This window comes from Haplochromis burtoni, unplaced genomic scaffold, assembly GCF_018398535.1.
Source record: "Haplochromis burtoni strain Fernald_Lab_line unplaced genomic scaffold, NCSU_Asbu1 Contig_658, whole genome shotgun sequence".
NCBI lineage: Eukaryota > Metazoa > Chordata > Actinopteri > Cichliformes > Cichlidae > Haplochromis > Haplochromis burtoni.
Genome location: NW_024583019.1, coordinates 162524 through 190438, shown reverse-complemented (window position 1 = coordinate 190438; position 27915 = coordinate 162524). Strand labels below are relative to the sequence as shown.

The following is a 27915-nucleotide window of genomic DNA, read 5'->3' as shown; positions in this document are numbered from 1 at the left end:
CTGTTGTTGATCAGTGGAGTCTGAGAGAATCAGGAAATTTTGCAACGTTTACAGTTTATTGCTTTTAGTTTATTGCAGCATCATTTTTATCTTTATCATAATGTAACATCACTCATCAGATTTAAGAAATAACTTGTTATTGTTCTAAATATTTATTGATGGTTTCTTTTATTAATTTTCTTTTTTCCTTTGTTTTTCTTTTTGACACTGCATGCATTTGTCTGAAGGTTAGTTTCTTATGTGTCTTTATGTTTTATTTGTTTGTTTGTTTGTTTCCTTTGCTCTGTTGTCCATATTGTAGTGAGCTCTGCTGCTGTTGTAACCGCAGTTTGATGAAAATACGTTCTCTGGATGATGACTTTCTAACATATGAAAGGGAAAATCAATCAGCATTCCTGTAAGAAAAAAACTAAAGGCCATGTTCTTTTATTTAACTTTGGACACATTATAAATGCTTTGCTTCTGGAAACGAATCTAAAATGGGAAGCTTGTTTAGAATCACAGTTTGGTGCTTCACTACTAAGTATCTGATTGTCGCCCCTGGTGCTTCGGCGGCTGAGTGCACCCATTTCTTGTGCTACGGGATGTGGAGCGTCTCGGCTCTGGCAAAACTGAGCAACTTCTTCCTTCATTTCCTGGAAGGAGGAGCCATACACGAAGCAGCAGAAACCCGCCGGCTACAGAGGGCTGCTAGCGGGCAAACGGCACCGTGATTCCGACCGTTAATTGGGAGTTAAGAGCCTAACTCGGATGCCTCTATGATCCAGCTAACCGTACAGCGAGATATACAGAGTTCAGTTTGCACAAGGTAAGGCGTTTGGGGGCACTAAATTAGCTAGCGTGAGGTTAGCTAACCGTGGGTAGGTGTCACGGTCACGTACACCAAACCCCATTCAAAAATCTGTCAATTTAAGGTTCGCCCTAGTCTGTTAACCCCACCATGAAGCTCATCTATAACGAGTTAGTTTAGTCGGCAGCGAGATATATTTCGATGCCGACTGATTGAAAATTTGAGAATTTGCTCTGCAGTCGAAATAAACCCTGTTTGTTTGTTTTTTTGTTTGTTTTTTTTTACTAAAAAAAAGTGCAATCAAAATGAAAAGTCTAGTGGAAATTCTCCTAATTTTAAATTTGATTTTACCATTTAAATGTACTATAGATGGAGGCTGGTCTATCTCCATGTCCAATGCACATTGCCAGCTTTATGGTTGATTAATGCATATTTTTGGTGCATTTATTAATGAAATTATTTTCCATAAATTAAATGAATTTAGTGGTAGAATGATCTCCATAGAAGCAAGGCTAACTATTTGTCATCGCCACAGTGAGGAGGACGACAGGTTTATTTTTAGTTGATTAAGAAAGATGGAGACAAAATTAATGGCAGAATAAACCAAATAAAACAAGGTATCACGGATTTATGAATGGCGGGGTGTAAAATAGAAAGTAGTTCCCCATGTGCTGGGAGATTAGCAAAAGGGATTAGCGCTGCACAAGGACAAACAGACGACAACCACGCACCACTCCTTCCTTCATTACACCCTCATCTTTATCCTAACATGCCACAAAACCCATTTCTCTCAGGGGGCTGCCTGCTGTGGGTTTAAATTATGGTGGTGTAATAGTATTTAGGTTATTTTGACTACACATACATGAAAAATCAGAATCCGACAAAATTCAGGTTGTTTAGATTCAGAATTGATCTAATGACCCAATTAGGAAAAAATACCATTTTCCTCTGCACTTACTCTCTCGAGAAGACCCTGCTTCTGCAGCCTACCTGTGAGACGGTTTGGTCATTTCAGGTTTGACCTTCTGAAATGTGAGGATTTTCTGGTTTTCTCTGTTGCTGTAAAATAGAATAAGCTTGGTAAGACTGAGTAAATTGAAGATCTGGGTTAAATCCCTGCCCACGTGTGTCTGTTATGTGTAATCGTGTAAAGTAAGAACAACAACAAAAGAAACCGATCATCTACATGCATTTATTTTTTGGCATTTTATCAGAATTGAAAAAAAGAATAATGTTGTATTCATCTATAAATATTGGGAAGTACACAGATACAGGCAAGAATGGGGAAATAATTTTAGGTTTCCGTTAGATATTTGATTGTCTGTGCAGTTAAAGTAATTTAAAGACCTAGAATAGGTCCCACTCGTTTAAGATCTACGTTGTGTACATATAGATTGTTGTGCCCTGCATTCAACATCACAGGAACACCTTACATAATCTCTCACTAAGGGAATACTGATATTATTCCCTGTCTTGCTTCATCACCTCAAATGTGAGGGTTATCTGGTTTTCTCCAATGTTGTAAACTAACTATTGGACGAGGCTTAGCTCTTGTCTTATTTATTAGTGTGGATACTGATTAAGCATCCACAGTATTAAGATCCTAATCTTTCTTATTATATTTCTCTTTGTAATATAAATATTCTCTATATTTGATTAGAAAGCTGTATTCTTCCTGCCCTTAACCTCTACAGGTTTGTTTAAATATGTAAGTCAAGGCCCTGGATTAGACCTCTACTTATTCTCTTTAGACTAAGAAGATTTGAGTTTGTATTTTGATGACAACAGCAAGATGACTGAGTTTTGACATATGAATGAGAAGAAAATTTCTTTTGTCATACAGAAGTACCATTAGATGGATTCATAAATGAACAATAATCTCAATGATTGAGCTGCTAACTTAAACAGTATCTCATGCATTGATGTTAAATACTCTGAGGTGCACAGTAACGCTCATGGTAGTGCTGGCTGTTGTCCTGTTTCTGTGAGCTGTACAGCTGTTCTTTCTTCCCCATAGTAGAAGCTTGGATGCATTCGACCATACATAAAGACAGCTGCTCGTTTGTAGCAGCAGTTGATGTTTGAGGCTGGATTACCAACCAAGCAAATACCCTGAGGCCTTAAAGGTTTACTATATATCACTTAATTTAATTTGACATATTTTATCTACTTTAATAGCCATCATATGATCTTAAAGGAGAGGACTGGCTCAGTTGTTTTAAGTAGAGCAGGGCGATATGGCCAAAAATATTTATCACGATATATATTTGAAAATTTGCGATAACGATATATCTGACGATATAATGGATGCGAGACAAAATACAACTCCACAACATTACTAGCGCAAAAAGACAACCTTCCATTTATTTTCACTTAAACAAGAAGCTGGTTTTTATGTACATTAAAGCTTTATAAAAATGTAACAGTGCAAATGCAAATTCCTTGCTGAAAGTTTAACCAAAAGGCATTTCCAGTAGAAATGGGCTGACATATCCTGAGCATAACCATGTATAATATCCACTGAAGTTAAAAAGAGGTGCTTTGCAACATTAAACTGCAGTGTGCAGTACGTATGTTTCGGACCATAAGGTGCACGGGATTATAAGGCACATTAAGCGAAACAAAGCAGTCAGATAAATCAAACTTTATTAAACTCATTCTTCTTGCTTCCTCCACTTCTGTACCATTGATTCATTAATGTTGAATTCTCTGGCAGCTGCTCTATTCCCATGTTGTTGCAGTATATTAATGACTAACCTCGTATTGTGGATGGATTATCTCAGTTGTTCTCCTGACTGAAGTTTGGTCCGTTTACAGCATCCTGCCATGCGATTGCATTTGTCTCTAACCATGAGGAAGCTTCACGTTAACTTTTATAAGTGGAAAAAAGTTAGCGTTCATCCTCCAGCTTCACTGTTTATGTTATGTTATGCTAACATAGCTGTGTCGCTAGCGATCACGTAGCACATCATTATATACCAGCTAGCCCAACTTCAGTAACCCTACAAACGTCACTGCTGTTTAGTTTCCTGTCTTCATTTATGTTGGAAGTGATAGCAGAGCTGTACGTTTGAATTTTTTCAGAAATCTCTCAGTCAGAACATGCTATATCATGCTTAGGTAACTAGCGAAACTAGCGAGCTAACTTCCGCTAGCTTCCTGCTAACTTCTAACTCCGTTAAATGTAATAACTTTTGTTTTCATGGATGCCTGGAAGTTAAACTTCATAGTTACACCTGGTAAAGCAGCAATGCTGATCGTTTTATTAAAGATGAAAGAATTTAGACAGTTTTTAACTCTCAGTGATGCTGCAGTGTTGTTTGACCTGAAGCATACAGAGTTTAGGACCCAGATTACTCCCAGATTTAAGAGCATCTTAGTCCGACAAATACGACAATAACAACGGCCGCTTGCATGTTCTGCAAAAAAATGTGCTTTGTTGTGTATCTGACGGACAAACACCAATCCAGTTCCACATCACTGAAGTTGCACCATTTTTACCAATTCTGGTTCATCTGTTTCACTAAACAATGGGCCATGTGCGTATGAAAACAAAGGCACTGCGCATGCGCGTTTTACTCCCATTCTATCGCGATATTTCATTTTCCTATCGTTGCCTAACATTATACCGGTATTACCGTGAATGGTATAATATGGCCCAGCCCTAGTTTTAAGGCAGCTTTAGTTGTTGTTGTTGTTGTTGTTTCTGTAGGTCAAGTAGTGAACACCCAAAAACTTGAAAATAATGGCAAACAACAATTATTTTAAGACTCAATGCCACTGTAGCGACGTGTGATTGAGATGTTGTTGCACAGTGTGCATATCCTGTATGTTCCTCTTTTCAAACTCTAATAATGGACATAATTGACAAAATTAACTTGATTTTATTTCAGAATAACCTGAAGCTACTGACTAAACCCGTTAGCTGAGGTTGAAGAATGAAAAAGCCAAAGATTGTTTCCTTAAGTATACAAAGTAACAGTGGTGTTGTCTGTCAGTTGCTCAGCTGGTTGGTTGAGAGAGTTTGACTTGGGAAAAACAGGGGCAGAAGCGATCAGACATGATTAAGGTCCTTTACAATGACCTTAAACACACTTGAGGGCAGTAGCTCTTTTGAATTTAGCTGATTTGTCAGTTGAATCAAAATGAAAGGCTCTGCAAATTTGAAAAGAAAAAGAAAAGTTTTCAAATTTGTTACAGACTTTAGGGTGAAGCATTTAGCTTGCTTTTGGGGCCACAATCTTCTCCATCAGCTTCCCACAACAAGATGGTCAAAGTTCAAGTTGCAATATAATAAGATGCAGTAGGCCCCAGTTGTAGACATACTGCATATAAAAGTATGCACCTTTTAAGAGCAGCTGCAGTACTGCATACCAGGAGTGTAACTGTTTATATTCAGTATTGTGTAATAATGAACTCTCTGTTACACTGAATTTCCAGCAGTGTGTCAGAGATCCGTTAAACTGTGTGGCAGGGCGACTGCTTCGATTACATAGTTATCATGTTACACACCTTTAAAAGCCACAGTTATTTTCAACAACAAAGACGTCTATTTTAAACCCAGCAGTGTTGCAGACTGTCTGAAGAGCTGCTGTCCTCACCGATCGAGGACTTTTTAGGGAGTTTTTGCTTGCAGTTCTCACATGATTCTCTTCACTTGTGGTTTTTGACAAACACTCCATTCTTAAGGAATAGAAAAGCTTAGTTCAGCTGGAGCAAAGCAGAAGTCAGATGCCTTTGTTCTTTACTAATAATAACGTTCAGAAAATGATCATTTAAGTACTCCTACATATGGATCTGTTCCTTATCTGTGCTCAAAAATATCACCAGTAGAAATGTGCTTGCAAGTACCCTTAAAATTGAATTATGTCAATTATCAGTTATATCAGTGGTGATAAGTACTGTTAAATATGGATTTTTCATAGCCTGCTTCTGTCTCTTTAAGTTGCTGTTTTAGGTACTGGTACATTTGTCAGTATTATTATAAATGTATATTTTATTAACTGCCTTTTGGCAGAGCCTTCAGCTTGTGTGGCGAGAGCTCCCAGTTCGTATTCAGGAGACAGACACCCTCTCTACTTTTGTGACTAAGCTTAAAACTTTCCTTTTTGATAAAGCGTATTGTTAGGGATGGATCAGGTGACCCTGAATCCTCTCTTAGTTACACTGCAATAGCTCTAGACTGCTGGTGGCTTCCAATGAACAACACAGACTGTTTCTTTTTCACTGACTATGTGTTTATACATCACTCTGTATTTAATCATTAGTTATTATTAATCTCTGGCTCTCCTTCACAGTGTGTATTCGTCCCGTTTTCCTCCCCTCACGCCCAAATGGTTGCGGCACATGGCCGGCCCTCCCTGAGCCTGGTTCTGCTGAAGGTTTCTTTGAATTAAAAGGGTTTTTTCTTCCCATGGTCACTAAAGTGCTGGCTCAAAGGGGGTCATACGATTATTGGAGTTTCCTGTTTTCTTTGTATTATTGTAGGATTTATTTATTGTAAATAAATAAATAAACCTGAATTGAATAGTCAGTCTAGCTCAGTTTGGATTATTAAAGTGGAAGCAGAGATTTTTGAGTGAGACAAGCAAATGTCAACAGTCCAGGACTAGAATTTATTAAAGCCACTTTAAAACTGAGAGAAACATTTTATTTGTGCAATTTGTGTTTTTTTTTTTTTTTCTTGCTTTGCTTTGACAGTTTATAGCTGGTGGCAAAGAGAAGCCATTAAATTACACAATCAACATTTATGTCCTTATGACTTTCACTTTTTGGTTATTTAGGATTCAACAAGTGTCAAGTTTGTGTCTCACATTCAAAAGTGAAGGTGTGTAAAATATCTGAAAGTCCAGAATATTACACACACAGCAAACAAACAACAGCCCTTTCTTTTAATGTAAAGAAGCATATTCTGAAAGTGTGCACATTTATTAAACATGTCTTTTATAAAAATGATGAACAGCCTATGGCAAGACTATTCAAATGGCGGCCCGCGGGCCAAATGCGGCCCAGAAGCAACCTGCGAGTGGCCCTGCCTGTGGTCCTGGCAGAAACGCAGAGAAAACGCAAAAAATTAATTTTAAAAAAATTAAAAATTCCTACAGCGTAGTGTAGACTGTGAATGCAACACTCCTAGTAGCCTAGCAATATTTAACCCACAATGCACCGTGATGTAAACATATTAAACAATCATCGTAATATATGATGCAACAACAGCATGTCTTTCTCACTCCAAAAGCGCAAAATTGACAATGAAAACTGTCGGTTTAACCCTGCCTGGACTGACAAATACTTATTCATTTTACCGAGTTTAATAATCTTACAACCGGAGATGTACTACCATGGTGAGGGTCCTGTACAGCCCAAGAGAGAGCTGCAGCATCTTCCCTTCGTGTTTGCTTCTTGGCGAAGAAGAAAAGGCCTTTCACAGATTCTGAAACAGTGAAATACTGCATGCTGGCCGTGGTGGATGCTGTGAAAAGTGAGTGTGACATCTGCTATTAAAAACGTACCCCTGTAGGACAGTTCAAATATTCGTAGAATTGAAGTTCTGGCGTCAGACGAGTTTGAAATGCTGTTAGATGACCTGAAGAAAACTGATGTAATGTCTATAGCAGGAGATCACAGACAGAACTGATAATGCACAGTTATGCGTATATGTCCGTTTTTTGGATGGGAAATTGCTCGGCTTACTACTGTTAGAGGGACACACAGCTGGCGAAATAATGTTTGAGAAGATTTAAGCTCTTTTTGAGGAAAATGGTCTGGATATGAAGCGTGTCTGTATACTTGTGACGGATGAGGCTCCATCCATGGCAGAAAAAGCAAGTGGTCAGCGAAATATTTATTTTAATTTGAAAAGGAATTATCAAAATGTTTTTTGTTATTATTATTATTATTTCAAATGTGCAAAAAATAGTTTAGTTATAGCTCCCTTTTTTTTAAATGGACCTTTTGGTGTGCATTTGTGAGAGGTCACCAGATTTACAGGGGGAAAGGAATAAAAAAAAATACTTGTTTTTCAATACAGTTGTGTGGGTTTGAAATTGATCATGATCTGCTGCTTACTGGCTTAAAAAAAAAAAATCTGGCCCAGATAAATTCCTCTGTTTGAAAATCTGGCCCAACTAACTTCGTAGTTGAATAGCCATGGTCTATGGCATCATAAGAAGAATAATTCATCTCAGTTTTTTCCCAATACGAGGAAAAGCTGTTGTAGCAGGTCTTCTTGGGCTTATAAGAAATGAATGTAAAATTGCAGGAAAAAGTGCTGGAAGCTTTCCACACATTATCCCGTAACAAGCAGGATATTAAAAAAAATATTTAATTTTAAGCTGTAGAATAAGTGCACGAAATTAAAATTCTCTAACATTCAATGGTTAATCTACATTTGAAAAAAGTAACGTAAAATCTTATTTATGTAGCACCTTTCAAGAATAAAATCACAAAGTGCTTCACAGAAGCTAAAACATAAAAACAAAAATCAACCAATAGCAAGTTTAAGAAGATCAGTTTTTAGCTGTTTTTCAAAAGACATGACAGAGTCCACAGGTCTCAGGCTCAATGGGAGAGCGTTCAAAAGTCTGGGGCAACAGTTCCAAAAGCTCTGTCACCTTTTGTTTTCAACCTCGTGTGCTGGACAACCAGCAAGTCCTGATCACATGACCTCAGGGACCTGCTGGGGATGTAAGGATGTAAAAGATCACTGATGTATGTTGGTGCTTGTCCATGCAGAGCCCTAAATGTCAAAATCATAATCTTAAAACACCTCTTTTTCTGTGATTTAGTGGTTAATCTGTGACTGACTTTGTATATTGTGCCGGGCTGTGGTTAAAGGCTGTGGTTACGATGGTTAAAGTGGCTGTATCGTAACCATTGAGTATGTCTGCATGTAATTCACTGAGATTTTTTTTTTTTCTCCCATGCATCATTAATCGCAGCTTTTATCTTACAATTTTTATATGTTACAAGTACAAAAGAGCATCTTTTTAATCTCAGTTGTTTTATTGCTTATTTGCTGGATGTACTCATTTGTTAAAGGCCTAGTGTTGACCACAGAAAGAGGCTTACTGTCACAGTATAGCCGTTTGTGAAAAACCTCTGTGTGCAACTGATGGTTAAAATAAAACATTTCAATTCATTCAGATTTTTTGTGTTCAAAGTAGAAAAATAAATATTGAATGGTCGATTTGAATATGTATACCAGCGCAATTCTAGGCACTATATGGTTGAAAATAACATTTGTTTATAGAGGTTATTTAAACATATCATGATATAAATATCCTGTATTGCGATATAGCCTAAAAAAATTGCGATATTAGAGTTTCCTCATATTGCCCAGCTCTAGTTGGAATTCTGCTGCTTCACAGGGCTGTCAACCTATCTTGCTTATTTACATCGATTTGAATCTTCCCGTCTCAAAAAGATAGAGGCTCTGCAGCCCTGATTAGTGGAAGGTGGTGTTGTAGGTTAATATTATTTTACACGAGTAGATTCATCATCTAGCATTTCTGGCAAACAACAAACATCAAGCAGCAAGGTTTGATCGTCTAGTTGACTGTTCAGGCTCATCTCTACCACAAACCTTCTTGTGTTTTTGGCTGAAAGTGTCTCATTTTGTCAGCTAGACCTGTGTAAAACCCATTCACTTACTTTCTCTCCCTCTGATCTGACACTGTCTCAGCGAAAAGCCTCAAACAAATGGTGGTTAAACTTTGATAAATATCTTCCCTTTAAAAGGCTCATTGTCTAATGCTTGGCAGTGACTCCTTTCTCTTTCCTGTGTTTCCAGCTTTTGTACTCCTGTTGGTTCATTTTCATATTGTCGTTTCATATCGGCGAGCTCCATTTGCATACATGCTGGGCGGATTTCTAAAGTCTGCACCACAAAGACTGCAGTTGGCTAATTAACCTAATAGACCTGGCTGAGTGGGCCTCGATCGATTGCTTCGCTGCGAGTTGCAGTTTGATCAAAGCGTAGTACATTTCCTCAGAGCGGTTTGGTGATCACAAAGGATTATTTTAGGAGGAATATTGAAGGCTTGTCTGTGTAAATGCTGCCCCTCCTGCCTGCATGCCTGCCCCTTGTTTTGTGCACCATGTTTGGAGATGTATTTACATCAGCTCTCTTGGCTTCAGCAGTAACGCCATCTGGGCCTGCAGAGCTTCCATCACAGAGGAAAAATTGTCCTTTTTGAACTCTTATTTGGAGGGTTTATTTCAGTCAAAAGCCTTACTGGATTTTGTCTTTTTTTCCAGTCTCCAGTGTGCATTTTTAGCACAACCCAGTTATTATGTTATTGCTGCAGCTATCAATAGATCTGTATAATATTTTGGATGATATTATTATTATTATTATTATTATTATTATTATTATTCAAATAGATTTTTCTTTAGATTAGATGCACGGTTGTCATTGTGCTTAGCACAGGTACAAAGCCACTGAGCATCATTCTGACATAAGAGCTGGGATTGTTCAGATGAGTCATGGCAACGTGGATCGCTGTGGTAATGGTGTCCTCTGTTGACCTGTTGGTGCAGTAGGCAAACTGATGGAGGTCCAAAGTGGTGGATATACAGAAAGTGGAAAAGAACACATAAACGCTTACTTGTAAATGGAAAGTCAGACTGTAAGAAGAATTAGCAAATGCTTTGTAATAAAAGGGTGATAAACATACTTTGTTATGCAATATGTGAGAGTCCTCCAGCGGTACAGTCTGGCAGACAATACGGTGGTTGTCACGTGTGCTCATTATGACACTTCTGCTTATCGACTCAGGAGTTCATTCTAAGATGTATCCTTCTGTACAGATTTATTTTATACAGTGAAATATAAATGCCATTTATTTTATTCGATTTTCTTTTCTTTAATTGAATGTGTTATCAGTGTTATCCTGCAGAGACACTCCTACCAGAGCAAGGTAATTTCCTAAATCAGCCAGCTGTGAATCCACTGAGCTGAGAGAACTTGAGTTTCACATTTATGAGCTGCAATTTTTCCAAAAATATTCGTCATACAACCAGGGCGTTTCAGAGGTTTTGTTTTGTCTGCTCTGTGTTTATATAAACTCTAAAGTGACCTAAATCTGTTGATCTGACTGAATCGGGAACCAAGAGAATAAAATATGCTACCTTTAAGTACCGTCTGTTAAAATTGCAAATCCACATGAGCAGTGTGAAGCCAATTATTTTGTTCTCACATCAGGGCGCTCTTAACTATCTGGATGAGAACGCAATATCAACAAAGTTGTTTTCGCTCACTGGTTTTGAGCTAGAGTTTGAATTGAATTTGATCTTTTCCCCTCTTGTTAAATGCAAAATTAACATTAAACTGTAGATTTGATAAAAGAAGCAAAGGCTTTTCTTTGAAGGACACCCACAGAAACACAAGATGTTTTTCTTGCAGTTAAACATTTTCTTGCCATTAAATGGCACAAAATGAGGTTTAAGTGCAGTTCAGGTTCAACGTGTGAATATATTCCAGGGTTCCTGTATATGTTAAAGGCAGAGAGTCAATGTTTGCTTATCTGATATGCAGCTCTGTTATGTCTGACCATTTCATTAGCTTTGTTTTGATTTTCAGACCAGTGAATTAAGGGGCTGGACCAAAGCCCGGTATAACATAAATAAGGATAACTTTAATCTTTGATTCATGCAAAGCTACTCTAGTCCAGGACTAAAACAAAAATAAGATATGGAGCAAGAAATAAGCATAGTAGATCCCGCTTAATTATAATCACTTCAAAAACATGTTTCAGTTTGCACAATTAAATGAGGGGAACTAGTTAATTCTTACAGACATTACTCAGAATGGTACAATATTGATAAAGTTAATATCTGAGTTCCTATATTAATGGCACAGAACTTTGTAATGGTTAGATGACATAACAAAAGCCCCATTCACAAATCTGTAGTGTTAGCTGTGATCTCTCTAATTAGTAACTGTTACATATTCATCTAAATTTAATCCTTTTGCAAATCTGCCTCGTCTGTAACGAGTAGAATAAAAATCCCAAAGGCAAAGTGTGCCAGATGGAAAAATTAATCCTGTGTGAATACATCTTAGTTGTGTTTCATTTTTGTGTTAATTATTTACTGTCAAGGATTCCTTGGATTCAAGATGTAGAATTACAAGGGTTACAGTTAAATGCTTATGACAGTCGATTGGTTTGTTGCACATATCTGTGCAGTTGTCTTGCTGGCCTCTGACCAGAACGTTGGCCCTGTCTGACATGGACTTGGACGGGTAATCTGTGAGATCAGCAAAATGTAATCTTCTTTAGTCAATGACCTGGGTGGCATTATTCGTGTGGCTCAGTATGACTCAATGTGAGTGTATTTGTGTACGCGTACAGTAATCGTAGTTCATCAGAAATCCATTTTGTATGGAGTAATTGTGAAACACTAACTCTCTGCTTCTAAATACTTCTGTGATTCATTGCCTCCATAAAGGAGGCTTCTCCTACTCTCTTCTCAGTGTCTTGCATACTCAGGGTTGCTAGTATGATGTTATACCCTTTTCTCTAAACATTTCTCTGCATTTTCACTGAAGGAGGCGGAGAGGACAAAAATAACTGCATTTGCCTCGAAGATGTGCACAACAAAAGCTGTCTTAAAAAGACAGGATTTGCCCAGAAGGTGCAATAGAACTAATTACTGTCAAGTTTAAGCTGATTTGTGAAGCTTGTTGCAGAAAGTTATTTTCAAATCTAGCAGGGTTACAGCAACGTCATCATTGGTGGTTAATGAAGGGAATGAAGGGTGTTTTTGGAGACGGCCATCGTGATGTGCCACGTTGGCATGTGAAGTGCAGCACTGATCTTTTTGCTATTGTGATCTTAGCTTATTGAAACTAGAAGACATGAGGACAGGCTGAGAAATGGGAGAACTGGTCAATTGAAAGCAACTTAGACAATCTAATGCTACACAGATCCTGTGTAACATGCAACTGTACATCTGCAACTTGTGCAGTCACCGTTGCTTGTTATTAGAAAGCATACACTATATTCCCTATTTTACTTAGTCTTTAAGTAAATATGTGGCTCTTTAGCTGGTAGATGTTCCAGTATGTTCACCAGAGCTTGGCCAACTACGTCAGTTTGTCTTTTTAGTCTACATTGGGTTTTTAAAGCTGTTATTTGTTCACTGTTGGAGAAAATTGCATTTGAAGTAAGCACTGTAGTGAACCGAAACAATAAAGGTCAGACGTAAACTTGAGGTATGCTGAACAACAGTAGAGAGGCAGACAAGGAACCAGGAAGTAAGTCAAACCGAGGGTGTTATGATTTTTTTTTTTTTTTTTTTTTTGTAGCACTCTTTCTTTTGTCTGGTGTGTCCTTATTTTCTTTGGTATATTAAACAGCTGATTTATGTCTCCCTATTGTAGTGAAAAGTGAAAAACAGTATCTTTTTCTTTACTTCTTCTTTATTTACACCACCTCTGCCTTGGTGAACCTCACCTTCTGCACTACGTTGGCAAGACACTTCCCCCGTTGCCTACTGGTGGTGGTCAGAGGGCCCGGTGGCGCCAGTGTCCGGCAGCCTCGCCTCTGTCAGTGCGCCCCAGGGTGGCTGTGGCTACAATGTAGCTTGCCATCACCAGTGTGTGAATGTGTGTGTGAATGGGTGGATGACTGGATATGTAAAGCGCTTTGGGGTCCTTAGGGACTAGAAAAGCGCTATATAAATACAGGCCATTTACCATTTACTTTGGTAATTAACACTGGCCTGAGTGTTTAGATTCTTTAAATAAATCATTTGAATTCTGAGCTTTTTATGTATTCGCGCCTCCTAATAAGTTTGATCTCTTTTAATTACAGAGGTGAGCCATGGCTGAACCAAACTCCTCCCGCCCCCAAAGGAAGATGTCCACCTCTGGGGAGAGTGTGTACAAGGTGCTAGGTCTGGAGAAAGGAGCATCTGCAGAGGAAATCAAGAAAGCGTACAGGTAAGCTGGACTTTAGTTACTTCTCTTTATTAAAGTTTTTTTTGCATTAGGGCTGCCACAAACGATTATTTTGATAGTCGACTAGTCACCGATTATTTTTGCGATTAGGCGACTAATCAGGTCATGCATCCATTGGACGTAAAACCCACAGCTTATTGCACCAGCATGCATCTGCTCTTATATAACTATCGTTAGCTTACACCTTTAAGTGTTTTGGGTATGTGCTAACTAAAAATGAAGACAAGGTGATTTTTTTTTTTTTAATTTTTAATGAAATTTGCAGATTGTTTCTGTGAAGTTTAATAAACTCCTTGATATCTAAAATATAACAGGACACCGGAGTATATTCTCGAGCACCTCACACTTCTGATGACCAGTTGTATGCTTGACGTTTATTCAGCTGTGTAAAAACTAACTTGAATCTCAGCCAAACTGATTTACTCAGGAAAAAATAAAATACTAAAAAAAAGCCAAACAATAACATTTTAAGTTATCTTAGTGACTTATATATCATGTTTAACCTGAGTAGTGAAAGATGGCGGTGGGTTTGAAAACGATTTGCCGGGAGTCCGGTGTTCTCACGGGCTCTAGTGAGCCTTGAACTAGGTATCGAGCTAGTGGGTAACAGACGTCTCTGAAAACGTCGGAGCGCTTTTGAAAATATGTGGTGTTTTGATAAACTGAGCAGATATTTGAGGTTTACACAGCTACATTCTCTCTGAAAATATGTTAAACGTTTACTTTGTGACCCAGAAAGAATAATAAGAGTAAAATTAAAACTAACTAGCTGCCGCCATTGTTGGAAACTAAGCAGGGCCGCAATATAAATTCTGGGACAGAGCTTCTTCTTCTTCTTCAGGGTTTAACGGTTGGCATCCTTGTACATGCAGTGCTGCCATCTTCTGTTTCAGTCCGTTATTACACTCTTAAATCCTGCTACTTATTCCTGCGTCTTTTGGGATCTTACAAAGCTTCAAACGACGCGTTGACTATAGGGCTGGGCGATATATCGAGTTTTTTAAAAAATATCGATATATTTTCATACGAGATATAAGATGTGACAATATCGTTTATATCGATATAGTCTATGTTACGTTATAATTATACTTGTGGAGCCGCAGGTTTGCCTCTCTTTCGTCCACTTTTGTCTCTACGCAACGTTACTCGGCCTCGCCTCTCCTTCACTGAACACAACTCCCCCTCCCCCATAGCTTCACCTGCAGGCAATGACAAGATGAAAGCGGAAAATCTCCGTTAGCGAGTTACCGTGCGTGGGGCTGGACGGCGTCAACGTGTTAGCGAGCTAACCGCGCTAACGCAGGCCCGGAGAGGGCTGCACGGCCTAAAATCCTTTCATTTTCTCAAAAATGACAGTGCTCCTTATGTATGAATTCTGGTTGTGCTTATGGCCGCGAACCGATTTTATGTGGTACACAGCGCTCAGCAATCTGTCAAAAAATGTTTTAATGACTTTGCTAAGCTACGGAGCTGCACCGCTTGATGGATTGTCGGAGAGATTACGGCTACAGGGGAGGAGCCTCGCGGAGTGATACGTACTGTGCTTCAACGTAATATTACCGTACTGTGTGTGTATAAGGACCACAAATGGCACCTGTTCAGAGACGTGGTGCAGCTGTGAAATCTGTCTTTGTTATTAGCTCAGCGTCTATTAGTTTACATTTTGACTGCACAATTGTGAGCTTTTTGTTATGCACAAAAACGAACATTGTTTTCTTTTATTTATGGACCATGATTATTTAATAAATGCTGATAATTTATTTTTGAGTAATTTCTTCATGTACATCTACGCTGTATGTAAATAAAAGTGCCCGTGTGACATCTGGGACACAGTGTGACTAAGAACTCTCTTTTTGTTCTTAACTTATGGCTTTAAAAAAAAAAATCGAGATATATATCTTATATCGCCATCCAGCTAAAAAATATCGAGATATGAATTTTGGGTCATATCGCCCAGCCCTACGTTGACTATTAAATTGGTCGTCGACGATTTTGATAGTCGACGTAATCGTGACTAGTCGACTAATTGTGGCAGCCCTACTTTGCATGACTCACAAATTACAGCTCCCAAGTTTCTTTGTCTGCAAACAGAAGGTTTGAACAGCAGGTGGATTCTGTGCTACTACTCTGTTCAAATGTGTTATTTGTGTCCCTGATAGTGTTTACTCATAAGCTGCCAGATAACTAAAGTGCTGTTCAGAAATATTTCTTTACAAGTTGTCTGTTAATTCTGTCTGTAAAAGTGCAGACGACTGACATGAAAGCATTTCAAATGATATCTGTAATGCATTTACTTAAGATTCTTCAGACACTTCAGATTCTTATAATTCAGGAAATAAATAGGGAAAGTGCAAATTGATTAGCTGCCTCAAAATCACAGTTAAAGCTTTAATTTTACTTTCATGGAACAAACAAATAATACTGCTGCTTGTTTACTTTAATGTAGTTTCATGTGTGGGATAGACTTGTGACATTATAGAGTTTTTATTTATTTATTTTTTTAACAGTTTGAAAGTTTCCAGAACCCAAGCTGACATGTTGACATTCCACCTTCTTTGCAGTTTATAACAGTTTACAATCGTTTATAATTTTCACTAAGGTATTTAATGTTATAGTTACGGCTACAACTATTGGATATTATGATTAGTTCCATGGTCAGGCTATTTTCATCAGTTTTAGATAGGAGTGCAGTATACAGTCTGCAATATAATGTGAAAAAGATTAAGCCGGTCATTAGAGTTGAAAGTGGTGGAAAATAATATGGTTTTAATTTTATGTGTATGTAATTTTAAACCATGACATCCTGGGCTTGAGCCTGTGAGGGAACCATGTGATATTTCTTCCTCACTCACACTTGCAGCAGATTCTTTCTGGCACATTTGGAGCAGACGATCAATAATTTTGTTTATCTTTTCCTTTCTCTCCTGACAGAAAACTAGCACTGAAGTACCACCCGGACAAGAACCCAGACAACCCAGAGGCAGCGGAGAAGTTTAAGGAGATCAACAATGCGAACTCAATTTTAAATGATGAGAACAAGAGGAAGATTTACGACGAATATGGCTCCATGGGCCTTTATGTGTCCGAACAGTTTGGAGAGGAGAGCGTCAAGTACTACTTTCTCATGTCCAAATGGTGGTTTAAGGTTGGTGTGTTTGTGTTTTTGTGTGCAATCTCTGACTTCTAAACTGTTTTCAAACATTCTCGATATTATCCTAAAGAGCTTTGTCTCAGAATACAACCTGACAGCCCACTGGTGCACATAGGCTCAATGTCCAATTAAGCCTATGTGAGAGTAAAGAAATGTATGACTCCTGACTTATACGTGCTCTTCTAAGGCAGCACACATCTGTAGTTGGCTACTTCCTGTGAAATATGCAGACCTGATTCTCCCAGCATTGTCCCAACAACACAGCCGTGTGTGAAAGTGGCTCAGCTGGATTTACTAAATATATTTGACCATTTTGGGACATAAACTGACCTGCTGTTTGTGTTAAACAGGATTATTTTAGATTTTATAATAATCTGTAACGGAACTAATAGGTATTTTTTTAGAGCAAAGTGATCAGGTTTATAAAAGAGTTTCACACTTGACTAATTTCCCAGCAGCCCGTGCTTTACCAGGCTGATTCCTGATTGGTGGCACTTTTATTTTTCTTTCTTTTTTTTTAATCATAGCTACAGATCATAGTAGGATAGATCAATCTTTGTAGCGTGAGTACAATATGAAACGTGATCTGGTGTTTTCTTGCTGGTGTGAGCTGTCACCCTCTGCGTCTGCAGAAATGCACCTTTTCCATCTGTGCCTCATAGTCAGTGTTTAGGGATGGATAACAGTACAGTGAGTGCAAACATAACTGCAGTGAATGCTGGCTTTGTGAGGCTCGTAATGTGGTTTTACAGTCCCTGTGCTCAAAAGATGTTCTGTGCCTCTAAAATCCATTTAGGGAAATTACAAATTAAACATTTTTGGGGAGTGTTTGTTTTTTCTTTCTTTCTTTATGTGATTGTCTTAGATGAATTATGATTGTTACACATTCATGAGTCCTGAATATGGTGACAGAAGCACTGACTGTGCAAAATGACATCTGTACTCTGTTTATAAAGGATTGGATGAAATCCTCACTGTTTGCTGTCAATAATTTGTTGGAGATTAAGATTAAAGTTCTTTTAGATTCTCTGTGTCATATGGCTAAAAATCTGTTTGCATGTTAATCCCTGTAGGGTCTGGTGCTGTGCTGTACATTATTCACTTGCTGCTGCTGTTGCTGCTGCTGCTGTTTCTGCTGCGGGAAGTGCAAACCTCCAGATGACGATGAAAACTACCAGTACGTCAACCCCGAAGACCTGGAGGCCCAGATCAAAGCAGATCAGGACGGAGGTAAGAAAAATCATAATCCAAGGTTATTTAACACTGTTACTGGTACCTTTGGAAACATCTTGCAAGTATTTAATTATAGTTCAGTTGAAACCCAAATAAGATCATTAAAAAATGATGGATTTGGTTGACATCGCAGGGTCAGTGGATTAGACTATGAAGTCTTTTTCACAAGGACAACCACTCACCAGCCAAACCCCCACAGGCCACAGCCTCCACTGTGTGAGGCCTGTGGGCGTAGTTAGGGGGGCAGTATTTAGAAAACTAGCATGCCTCAGGAGGCAGCCACAAAGGGAATGGGCAAAGTTATTGAGGGCTGACGGGTGACAACCAACTGACGCTGTCAGCTGCTGCCAAAAGCAGACCACGCAAGACAAATGAGTGTGCGCTGGTGGGCTTTTACTTCCTCTGGTGTGATTATTTGTTGGCTACAATCTCTCTTTCCATCATTTCGGCTCAAGCTGAACTAAATGATGCGAGTTTGGGATGAAATGTATAAATATTTTTCAGTTTTAATGGTTCAGATTTGTTGCACCATGAAAATTCGAGCACACTTGCTCTTCATCAGGTGTGACTTTCATTTATTTTCTCATCAGATTTGCGCTAAATTGTAATTTTTCAATTGTGATCAAGTCTGAATTGGTATTTGTGCATCCAATAGACAAAACAAAGTCTTTTTTTTTTTTTTTTTTTACTTGCGTCATAGAGGCAAAAGACTGTAGCCACCAGTTATTAAATGTCAACCACTTTGATAAAGTCATCCAGTAAATGTTCTCAGGTAGAATATGAGCCTGAGGCTGTGTGTGTGTGATGTGGAAAGTGGAATCAGTGCTTGTACAAATTTATTCTACACAGAATCATTATGACAAACATGAAAAAATTGTCATGTCAAGTTATTTTCTGCAGATTAATCTGCTGATGAGTCTAGTTTGTTTTATTTTTCATCCCCCTCCAGTTTAGTTGTGATCACTCTTGAAGAAATCTGTGACATGTGCTTTTCAGAAACTATTCAGAAGTGTTAATAAATGGAGTAAGACCTGAAGTAAACAGTGTGCAGAGACCAATAGTGCTGACAGCTCAAGCTTTGATTAGACTCCAGCCAGCTGGAGACACTCGGGTAGTCATTGCTGGTATATTTCTTTGAAGTCTGCTTGAAATTTGCCATCTGGGGCACGTACACAGTTGGTGCATTGTAATTTAAAGTCCTGCGGGGTCACAAGAAATTGGCCAGCATACAGACATCCACACTGACCCAAGCAGGCTCACAGATGCAGAAAGTATAATCAAGGCCTCAGAAAAGAAGGGAAAAAGGCATTTAATCACATTAAGTGACGTGGCAATGCCCATTTGTAGATCTTTTTAAAAAGTAATGCTGTAAATTCTACAAATATTTCTGTTGGATGTGGCTGTAGAGCACAAGAAGCTACAAACGCCTCTCCGCGGCTCTGGCTCGTTTCATTAAAACTGTTAAACTGTTTCTTCATGATGTAGCCCTTTTCTTTCAGCAGGCCTGCTGAAGTGGGGACTTTTCTGTGTACACATTTTACAGAATGACCTGTGTCTTTGGTCGACTGTGTTAAAATCTGAACGTGTGATAAAGCTTCAAAGCATAACGAATGCATAAACTGTAACATGCTGAGGTGTTTATTTCTTTGTTTATTGCTTTTAAATTGAGCTTTTCTTTAAAAAAAATATTTTACTTCTTGCTTTCTAGAGTTTAAACACTAACTTTAATAAATAAATACAAAAATCAAAGTCAGCTCTAAGGTCTCTGTTGCATCATCAGTGGATTAAACATGCTCTTATGATTCAGGATTCGTGTTTTCATGCTCCAATCCAACAGGTAACACAGTAATCATAGGCCAGCCTACATCTAATCTGGGTCCAGAAACCCCAGAAGGAAAGAGCATGCCCATCCCCCTGCCTATGCCAATGCCGCCACCTGAGCCCCAGTCGCCAACTTCAGTCAACCCAGTAGTGGAAGATAGACCTGGGGAGAGCGTACCAGATTTAAAATGACTTGTAAGAGCCACGTCTACTGCTTTTTAAAATTTTTTATTTTGTTTTATTTTTTTTTATGTGTCACGTTGTCATCCATCCATGTTGTCACGTAAACAAAGCCGTCTTGGCCCATCCTCACCCATCTTCACGCTCCATGTTGCATGTCCGCTGCCTGCCTGGCAGCACGCAGCTTCTGCTTACTCACTCATCCGTTTAAAAGAAAAAATTGCTCCTGCTGTCCACTTACCATCGTCATGCACATTCACTGCATCAGTCACTGTGTTGTTCTAGTCGTCTTGTACCTGCATGTCTCTTATTCCTTACCCGTGTCACATTAGGTGCTGTCATAACGTGAGCATGGTGATGTCGTGTTGGTGGCACTTTGTACAACATTGTTGTGTGCTCATTATTTCTGCTTGTTGTCAGATGATACGATTATGGGATATTTTTAGCATTTGTCCTGTGAAAAGGGAGGTCCAAATTAAGTTATTCAGATGGGATGTGGAGTATTATATCACATTCACCGAAATGTGGAAGTTAACTTTGAACAGCATTACATTTGTAAGATGGGGAAAACCAAACTGATGACCCTTTTCCCCTCTTGTAATAGCTTTGTTCCCTTTGGCTAATTTATAGCTTGCTGTTTAAAACCTAAAACTAGTTATATAGATAACTTGGATATTCTTGACGTAATTTCCAGGTCTGTTGTACGATAAAGTTTTTAAAGGTAAGTTCCCCTAAAACCTACAGGTAAAATAAGAGATTTGCTTTATCTTAGAATAAGACGAGGCCTTACAATAGGGCAGAAGAGTTATACCTTATTTATTTCATGCTCCGTATGTCAATGTTTGGCTTCATTTTGAAAGTGTGCCTTTGTCTTCTACAGGAAAGTGATGGTGTGGATAAGCCTCAACTAGCAAAAGCAGGAAGGTAAGATACAACGGATGATGATTTTAAAAGTGAAACTTGGAATATAAACAGTTGGTTTGAACATACTGAGAAAGTGGTCTGTGTAACTTGATTAGTGGTTGGGCAGACAAACAGCTTATTTTGTTCATTTCTCAGGGTCATTTTGATGTGGCTATTCTCAGTCATTAAATATTAACTTTTAATTCCTTGATCTACAGTACAGTGTTAAATCTACTGTGTGGGCTGTAGGCCTGCTAATGTAGATGGATACTAGTTTTCTCTTGCTTTTGAAGTCTTTTTTTTTTTTTTTTTCCCCCTCAGTAAAATATTTATTGGCTCCAATTCCAACATAAACATCTCAGTTTCACATGTGTTGGCAGAGCAGTGCAGACACACCAACACAAGTATTGAATCAAATGTCTGTAACAACAAGGATACCAATACTATAAATTAATTTAAATTGAATGTCTAGAGTTAGGATAACACTTTTGAATTAGGTGGAAGCTATGCACTGCTATTATTAGCTATGCAAATAATAGCAGTGCATTATTTGCATAGCCAGAGCGTGGTTAGGTTTACGTTGTTAGATAAGGTGTTTGTATGTGTCCTACATACACAGTGGAAAAAATAAAATATGAAAAGCTCATTCTAAGCAACCTCATAGTTGGAATTTCATTTACTTGTCTCTGCAGCAGTATGCGCTAAGGTTGGATATACAGTTGCCAAGACTGGAATAAAAGACAGAAGCTTCTTGAAGTATGATTAAAGTTGTAATTAACCTGATATAGCTGTTTTTAATCTGATTTTGACTTCCTCTTTTTCCCCCTTCAGCCTTCTGCGCCCCTCTTATGACCCAGCCACATCTGACTGCTGCCAGCGACCCAGAGAGAAACCAGCCCGCTGTCACCAGCCAACCCACAGTTCAGGCCTGATCCACCCAGACCTACCCGAGCCACCAAACAAACCCTGCCAGGTGGGCACTGAAATGCTCCCGGCTCCCTTCATGGAACTTAAAATACGGAGAAGTATTCACGCAGATTAACCTACTAGATGCTACGAGCATCATGGAGGATAATTTCAGGCCAGCTATTAAGACCACAAGCCATCCTCTAACAAGTCTCCTCTCTTCTTCCACCTTCACACATGTCCAGCCTGGGCTGGATGTTACCTTGATAGCAGTCCAGTTATCCAGGGCTAGGCTTAAAGTCCATCTCTTCTGGTCATTCCATTCTAACCAGTAAAGGTCTGACACTGGCCAGCAAAATTGCAAAAATGGGGACATGAGGGCCGAAAAAAAAAAAAAGTCACGTAGAGGTGGCTTTGATTGTTTACCTGCTATCCAAACCGGGACTGGAACTTATTACCTTTTTTTTTCCTGTCACAATCTTAACCGCCTCCCATCATGTTGGACTCCATTGGTCACCAGCAGGAGCACTTATTTTCTGTTTTCCCTCGTTAACCTGCCTAGGAGTTGCCCTCTGAAGAAACCCATACACGTTGGTGGTAAATTCATTGCCACTCTTTGTGTGTTTGGATCAGTGGCAAGACAAGAACTACACATTTCTTCTTCTTCGTGAACAATCGCATTTAGTTAAATGTTGCATTGTCGTCCTCTAATGTCTCAAACTAGTCCCATCGATGGTTGTGTAAAAAAAAAATCAAAAATTAAAATAACCTTCAGAGGCGGCAGGAAGTCTAACAGATGCTTCACCGTGTAAAAAGTTTTCAATCAGGACACTGTTACATTTCATTGCTTTAACAATAAATGTCTGAGCCTAATCTTTGAGCTTCGATCAGGAGTGGACTTGACGCTTCCACCCCGGCGCGCATGCAACTTGTACGGCTGCATGCCTCTTCTTGTACAGCACTGGAACTCACCTCAAACGACAAACATGGGACAACTGCTGAGCTTGCAGACATGCAAACTGTAAATGAACACGAGCCCTTATGACATCATGTGCCACCCTCAGCGGGGAAAAAATAAAAAGTACCCCCCCAATAATAATCTGCCGACTGAAATGGACAATTACAGATGCCATAGTCTTTTAACTAGAAATAACTTTCTGTTAGATTTACTTATTTTTTTTATATATATATATATTGTGCTTTTTTTTTTTATTATTATTATTATTATTTTTTTTTGTGTTGCAGTCAGATTATTCGGTAGACCAAAGCCGACAGCTTCATGTAGCCCAGGCCGATAGTTTCTAGAAATGCCATTTGCTCTGTAAGCCACGGTTCAGATTGTCAAAGCTGTGTGTATATTATGCATTTCAGTCTATGCACAGTGTCAGATGGGTCTGTTGCCATTTTTCTTTTTTTTATTGTACCTCTTACATTCAGAACTGCAGAAACCCTGAAAGTTACTTGATCTATGAACTCAGCTCCAGATTCACTAAGACTAGATTGCAGGGCGATCTCTTGATTTAATTGCACCACTATTACTTTCTATTTGGGGATGCTTTGGACATTTATTTGCAGCCTTTAAAAAGAGTAATGAGCAAGCAATCAACCATCTTTACTGCAAATTTCAGGCACTCGCCCTTTAACTGCAGGACTGATCCATTCATTCCTGCATCCTTACTGATCTGTTCTTAGTTTCTGGGCAGGAAAGTCCTCCTTTATGTACTAACCTGACCCTGGCAGCGCTGTACCTTCAAGAATAATTGCAGCAGTGACTAAAAATACAAGCCCCAAATGCACTCACTGTTGTCTGTTATTTTGCAGAATCACCCAGGAATACTTTGTCCAAAGTAATTCAATGCATGAGCACGATTGATTAAATCTAACCTGAAGCATTCGGCTCTCCTCTTCATCTTCGCTCATTGTGCACACTTGGCATCGCTCTTCCTTCATGCTTTAGTGAATCTGGATCAGTGTTTGTGTTGACACACCTTGAATTGCACAATAAATACAGACACTACAGAGATTTTTGGCTTCATCAGTTTTATACACCTTCTTTGAGTCAAGCGCACACTTTTCCTCTGTATTGTTTTTGGTTTCATGTTTGTTTGTTTTTTTCCTCTTTTAGATTTTAGTCACATTCTTTAATTACAGTTGGCCATTCAGTGTGTCTGCACCTTTAAAGCTGCAGCTAACATTTATTTATTGCTTTTTGCTTGCATTTAATGTGAGAAAATGGTAAGAAATATCCAACACTAATTTCCATTATAGATTATTTCATCCAAAATCTGGAGGCAAAGACAAAGAAAAGCACAGTTGGCAAATTGTTTCAGCTCTTAATCTGGGACACCAGAGACTTGAGTCACTGCTATCGTTGACATGCTAATGTCTGTGTTGTCCAGCTCAAAATGTCAGTGGATCTGCTCATGACAAAGCTAATTGCTTCTAGATGGCAAATGATTTAATTGCTTTCCCTACGGGTGATTTGATAGATTTAATGCCATCTAAGGTTGAGACCTGAGGATTACTAATGATGTAATGTGATTTTGGTGAGAGTTTGAGCTGCCAGCATTTTCCATGAATCATCCACTTTGCACTGATTTATTGACTTGTCTGAAACTGATTTTCTTCCTTGACTCAAAAGCTGTAATGGAAGACAGATGAAGCCCAATAAATAAGCAATTTACGTCAACAAAAGCTCAAAACACAGAACACATTGTGTTAAGCATTATTCTGCTACATCTCCATGGATGGATGAATAGATGGCTTTGGGCGTCTTCTGAAATGACAAACCTTTTTTCGTAAAGAAGTAGTTCAACATTTTGGGGAATCTGTTTTAAAAATGTATTTGCTTCAATGCTTTCTTGCCATCAGACTGTAACTAAAAGATGGACATCGCCACCTCAGCGTCAACCTTTGTGTTAATGAAGGCTTGAACCGAGGGGTTTTTCTGTTTTTGCCATTTTTATGATTTGAAACTGTGCATGATGAATGAGGGGTGGGTCTGACTAAAAAACCAATGACATTGCACAATCATAGGTTAGCAACTTGTCAATTACAAAGTAAAGCAGCCTCTGGTTTGTTAATGAGGTCACCACTTACAAACTGGACCCAAAATTAATATGTGGAACTAGCGATCGAGGCCACGTGTTTAATCTGTAAACTCACAGATTAAAAGAGCGTAGAGCCATTTCCTTTAGACGTCTATACGGCGCCGTCTCGGATGGCAGCCTGTCTAGCATGCTCTCTACAGTTGAAAATTACTTTGAGCATATACATGACAAAAGAGTTTCCCTCGGGATAAAGAAAGTTCTTATTCTTATACAGTTGTGAAACTGTTGGCCACTAAATGAATGATGTGTTAAGGCCCTTCACTGGCTTAATTTTGTTAGTGATTTAAAATGGTATTGATGAAACACGAAATGCACATTTCCCAAAATGTTCAACTCTTCCTTTAGTAGTGCATGCATTTTAAAATGGGGATGTAACGATTTTAAAATTGTAATTCGAAACAAATTTAAAATCATATACCAATATTATTACTCTGTAAGTTTATTTTGTTCTTATTTATTTGCCCCTCTCTACAAAAGAAAGGAAAAAGAAGATAAGCAAATAAAACCCCACTAAGCTCTTTTAAGGTCTTTTTTTTTTTTTTTTTTTTTTTTTTTTAAAAAGCGATGACTCCTAAATGGCCTCTTATTTTTCTGATGTTACTGATACTTGGCTTTTTTTTTTACTGCTTAGTCTCTAATTTAAATAAAAAACGATATTTTACTCATGTTATTTTTAGGTTGTTTTAACATTTTCAAACCTCAAGCATTGTTTACTGACATCATGTGGAAGCTGTTCAGTTGTCATGTGGAGCGTTACAGTCCTGTTTAGAGTACTAATGCTAGTTGGTCTTTTTTTGTTTGTTTTTTTGTTTGTTTTTTTTGTATCTGTGCTGGCCAAAACTATAGTTGCATCTAAATTCGGCTTCTAAAACTCTTCTGTATTACCCGGTGTGTTATAATAAATGAATGCAGAGCTACGTGTACGACCATATTGTGAAAAAACAAACCACCTTTGATAAGTTTTTATCAGTCACTTCATATCTGCTCTCTTTATTCACATATCCGCTTGTTTCTGAGTGAAACCGTCTGCAGACTTGAAGGTCGTTTGATTTCATGTCATAGTTGTTTTTAATCCATAATAACATCCAAAAGTGAAACGGAGCACTTCACTTTCATTTATTGCTACATGATTAGAGTTTAAGCATGATGGTGAGCACTCAAAGTCATACTGTTTAGTTTTTTTAAACGCCATAAAACAGCAAAATGATTTTTTTTTTTTTTAAGTTCTTACTTTTAGGCGACATGTTTTATGAAAGGATTTAACAGAATTGCTTACCCTGATGTTTGACGCTAACATGTCAGCATGCACTGTTTGTGTGGTGTCCTCGGGATTCCCATATACTTGTTTGCTATTCACCTAGGGACCATTTTTGACCCGAGGACACCACAAGGGGTACAACCACTGGCGTATGCTTAAAAACAATTAGCATGGAGCTAATTTCTTTTTGTGGATAAGCTGAGTGGTTGAAAAAAATGTTGCATTCATCTTTTTTAAGAAGAAGAAATTTAAAAGAAAGTGAACAAATTTAGAAGAATTTGGATAAGGACATTTTTGGATGAAACTGGGGATTGACAAATAGGAGAGCTGACTGTTGTGGTTCCCTGTGGACCACATGTAAAATTTATTATAGAAACCAAATAAAACAACAGGATTTTATAACTTCTAGTGTGTAACTTTGTCTTATGTTTGTGCTTGCTTAGTAAATTATGTCAAGGGTTACACTTTTAGTTTTTTAGCACCACTTAAGAAAATAAGATGCATAAAGCTACTTTCAGCTTGCTCCCTGGCCACAAGGGGTCGCCACAGCAGGTCGCTTCACGGTTTGTGTTTATTCAGTTATGTTGGCTTTTGTTGTTGTTGTGGTGTTTTTTGGGGGTTTTTTTCAGGCTCTTCCCAATGCAGTAAATTTAAAATAATACTACAAAAATAATAATACAAAAAAATGGAGATAATTGAAAATACAGAAAAAAGAAGTAATTGAACCATTAGTGAATAATAAAGAGCAATTCATTGTCATCAGAGCCATCAATAGATAATGAAACGGCTGCAAACAGTACCAAGAGAATAGCATGTGTGGTGGTGCTGGTGTTGACAACCATTATCACGTTAATAAACACTAAAGCAAAGCTTATATGGTAAATGAATGAGAGCCCAGCTGCATTTGGTGTTCGTAAGGGTGCAGGGTGGGTTTTATTTTTATTAATTTTTTTTAATAAATAAAAAGTTTGTTGACAGGAAGGTAATCACAGAACAGTCACACGGAGGTCTTCAGCTTTAATCCCTGTGTTTGTATGTTTGGCTCACTGCAGCAGCCCTCCACTCCAGACTATTAATAGTCCCGTTAGCCCATTAGCAGCTTAGTCCTGCCGACTCCATTCTGTTGATTAGCAAGTACTTCAGGGTTTTGTTTTGGTTTTTTGTTTGTTATTTTTTGTCTGTCCCTGGGAACAGACCTCACTGCTGTATGCTGACAGGTTGAAGGCCACAAAGGGGCCTCTGGGTCACATTGTGAACGAGATCAGGCTTAGATTCTGCATGAGTAATCAATGATAGTTTACCAGGTCAGAGCATGAAAGCATAAAAGTGATTGTAAAACAGTTAATTCATAGTTACAGTGTCAGACAGTGACAAAAAGAACATACACAATGTCCCACCTCAATGTGCAGATAGTATACATGAAATAAATACAGATTCAGACTGCTTCATACATTTATAGACTTTACTATTCTTAATTTTAGGCCAGTAGTCATCTTACCTCTGCTCTTTAACATGACTGCATTAATAAACTTCACGTCTTTAGTGTTTAATATTAATATTCACAACACATTACTTGATTTTTCTGATCACATTTTGCCC

General features: G+C 38.4%; 1 protein-coding gene across 2 annotated transcripts; it reads left to right on the top strand.

Moving 5' to 3' along the window:
• The first annotated feature begins 580 nt into the window (after window positions 1-580).
• On the top strand, window positions 581-26722 carry dnajc5ga (DnaJ (Hsp40) homolog, subfamily C, member 5 gamma a). Of its 2 annotated transcripts, XM_005949375.3 has the most exons (7): window positions 581-808; window positions 13609-13736; window positions 16686-16899; window positions 17979-18135; window positions 19976-20154; window positions 21020-21063; window positions 21874-26722. In XM_005949375.3, the coding sequence occupies exons 2-5, from the start codon at window positions 13618-13620 to the stop codon at window positions 20149-20151; spliced, it is 666 nt and encodes a 221-aa protein (XP_005949437.1). In that variant the 5' UTR covers window positions 581-808; window positions 13609-13617; the 3' UTR covers window positions 20152-20154; window positions 21020-21063; window positions 21874-26722. The 2 variants fall into 2 exon arrangements, with proteins under 2 accessions (XP_005949437.1, XP_014185462.1); XM_014329976.2 differs by lacking the exon at window positions 19976-20154 and having other exon boundaries at window positions 582-808.
• Window positions 26723-27915: the final 1193 nt, after the last annotated feature.

What these genes read in the sequence shown, in the direction of transcription:
- dnajc5ga (XM_005949375.3), top strand. Translation starts at nt 13,618, where the DNA reads ATGGCTGAACCAAACTCCTCCCGCCCCCAAAGGAAGATGTCCACCTCT. An exon ending in GAAATCAAGAAAGCGTACAG is followed by an intron (nt 13,737 to 16,685) that starts GTAAGCTGGACT and finishes CTCTCCTGACAG; the next exon opens with AAAACTAGCACTGAAGTACC. An exon ending in CAAAGCAGATCAGGACGGAG is followed by an intron (nt 18,136 to 19,975) that starts GTAAGAAAAATC and finishes CCAATCCAACAG; the next exon opens with GTAACACAGTAATCATAGGC.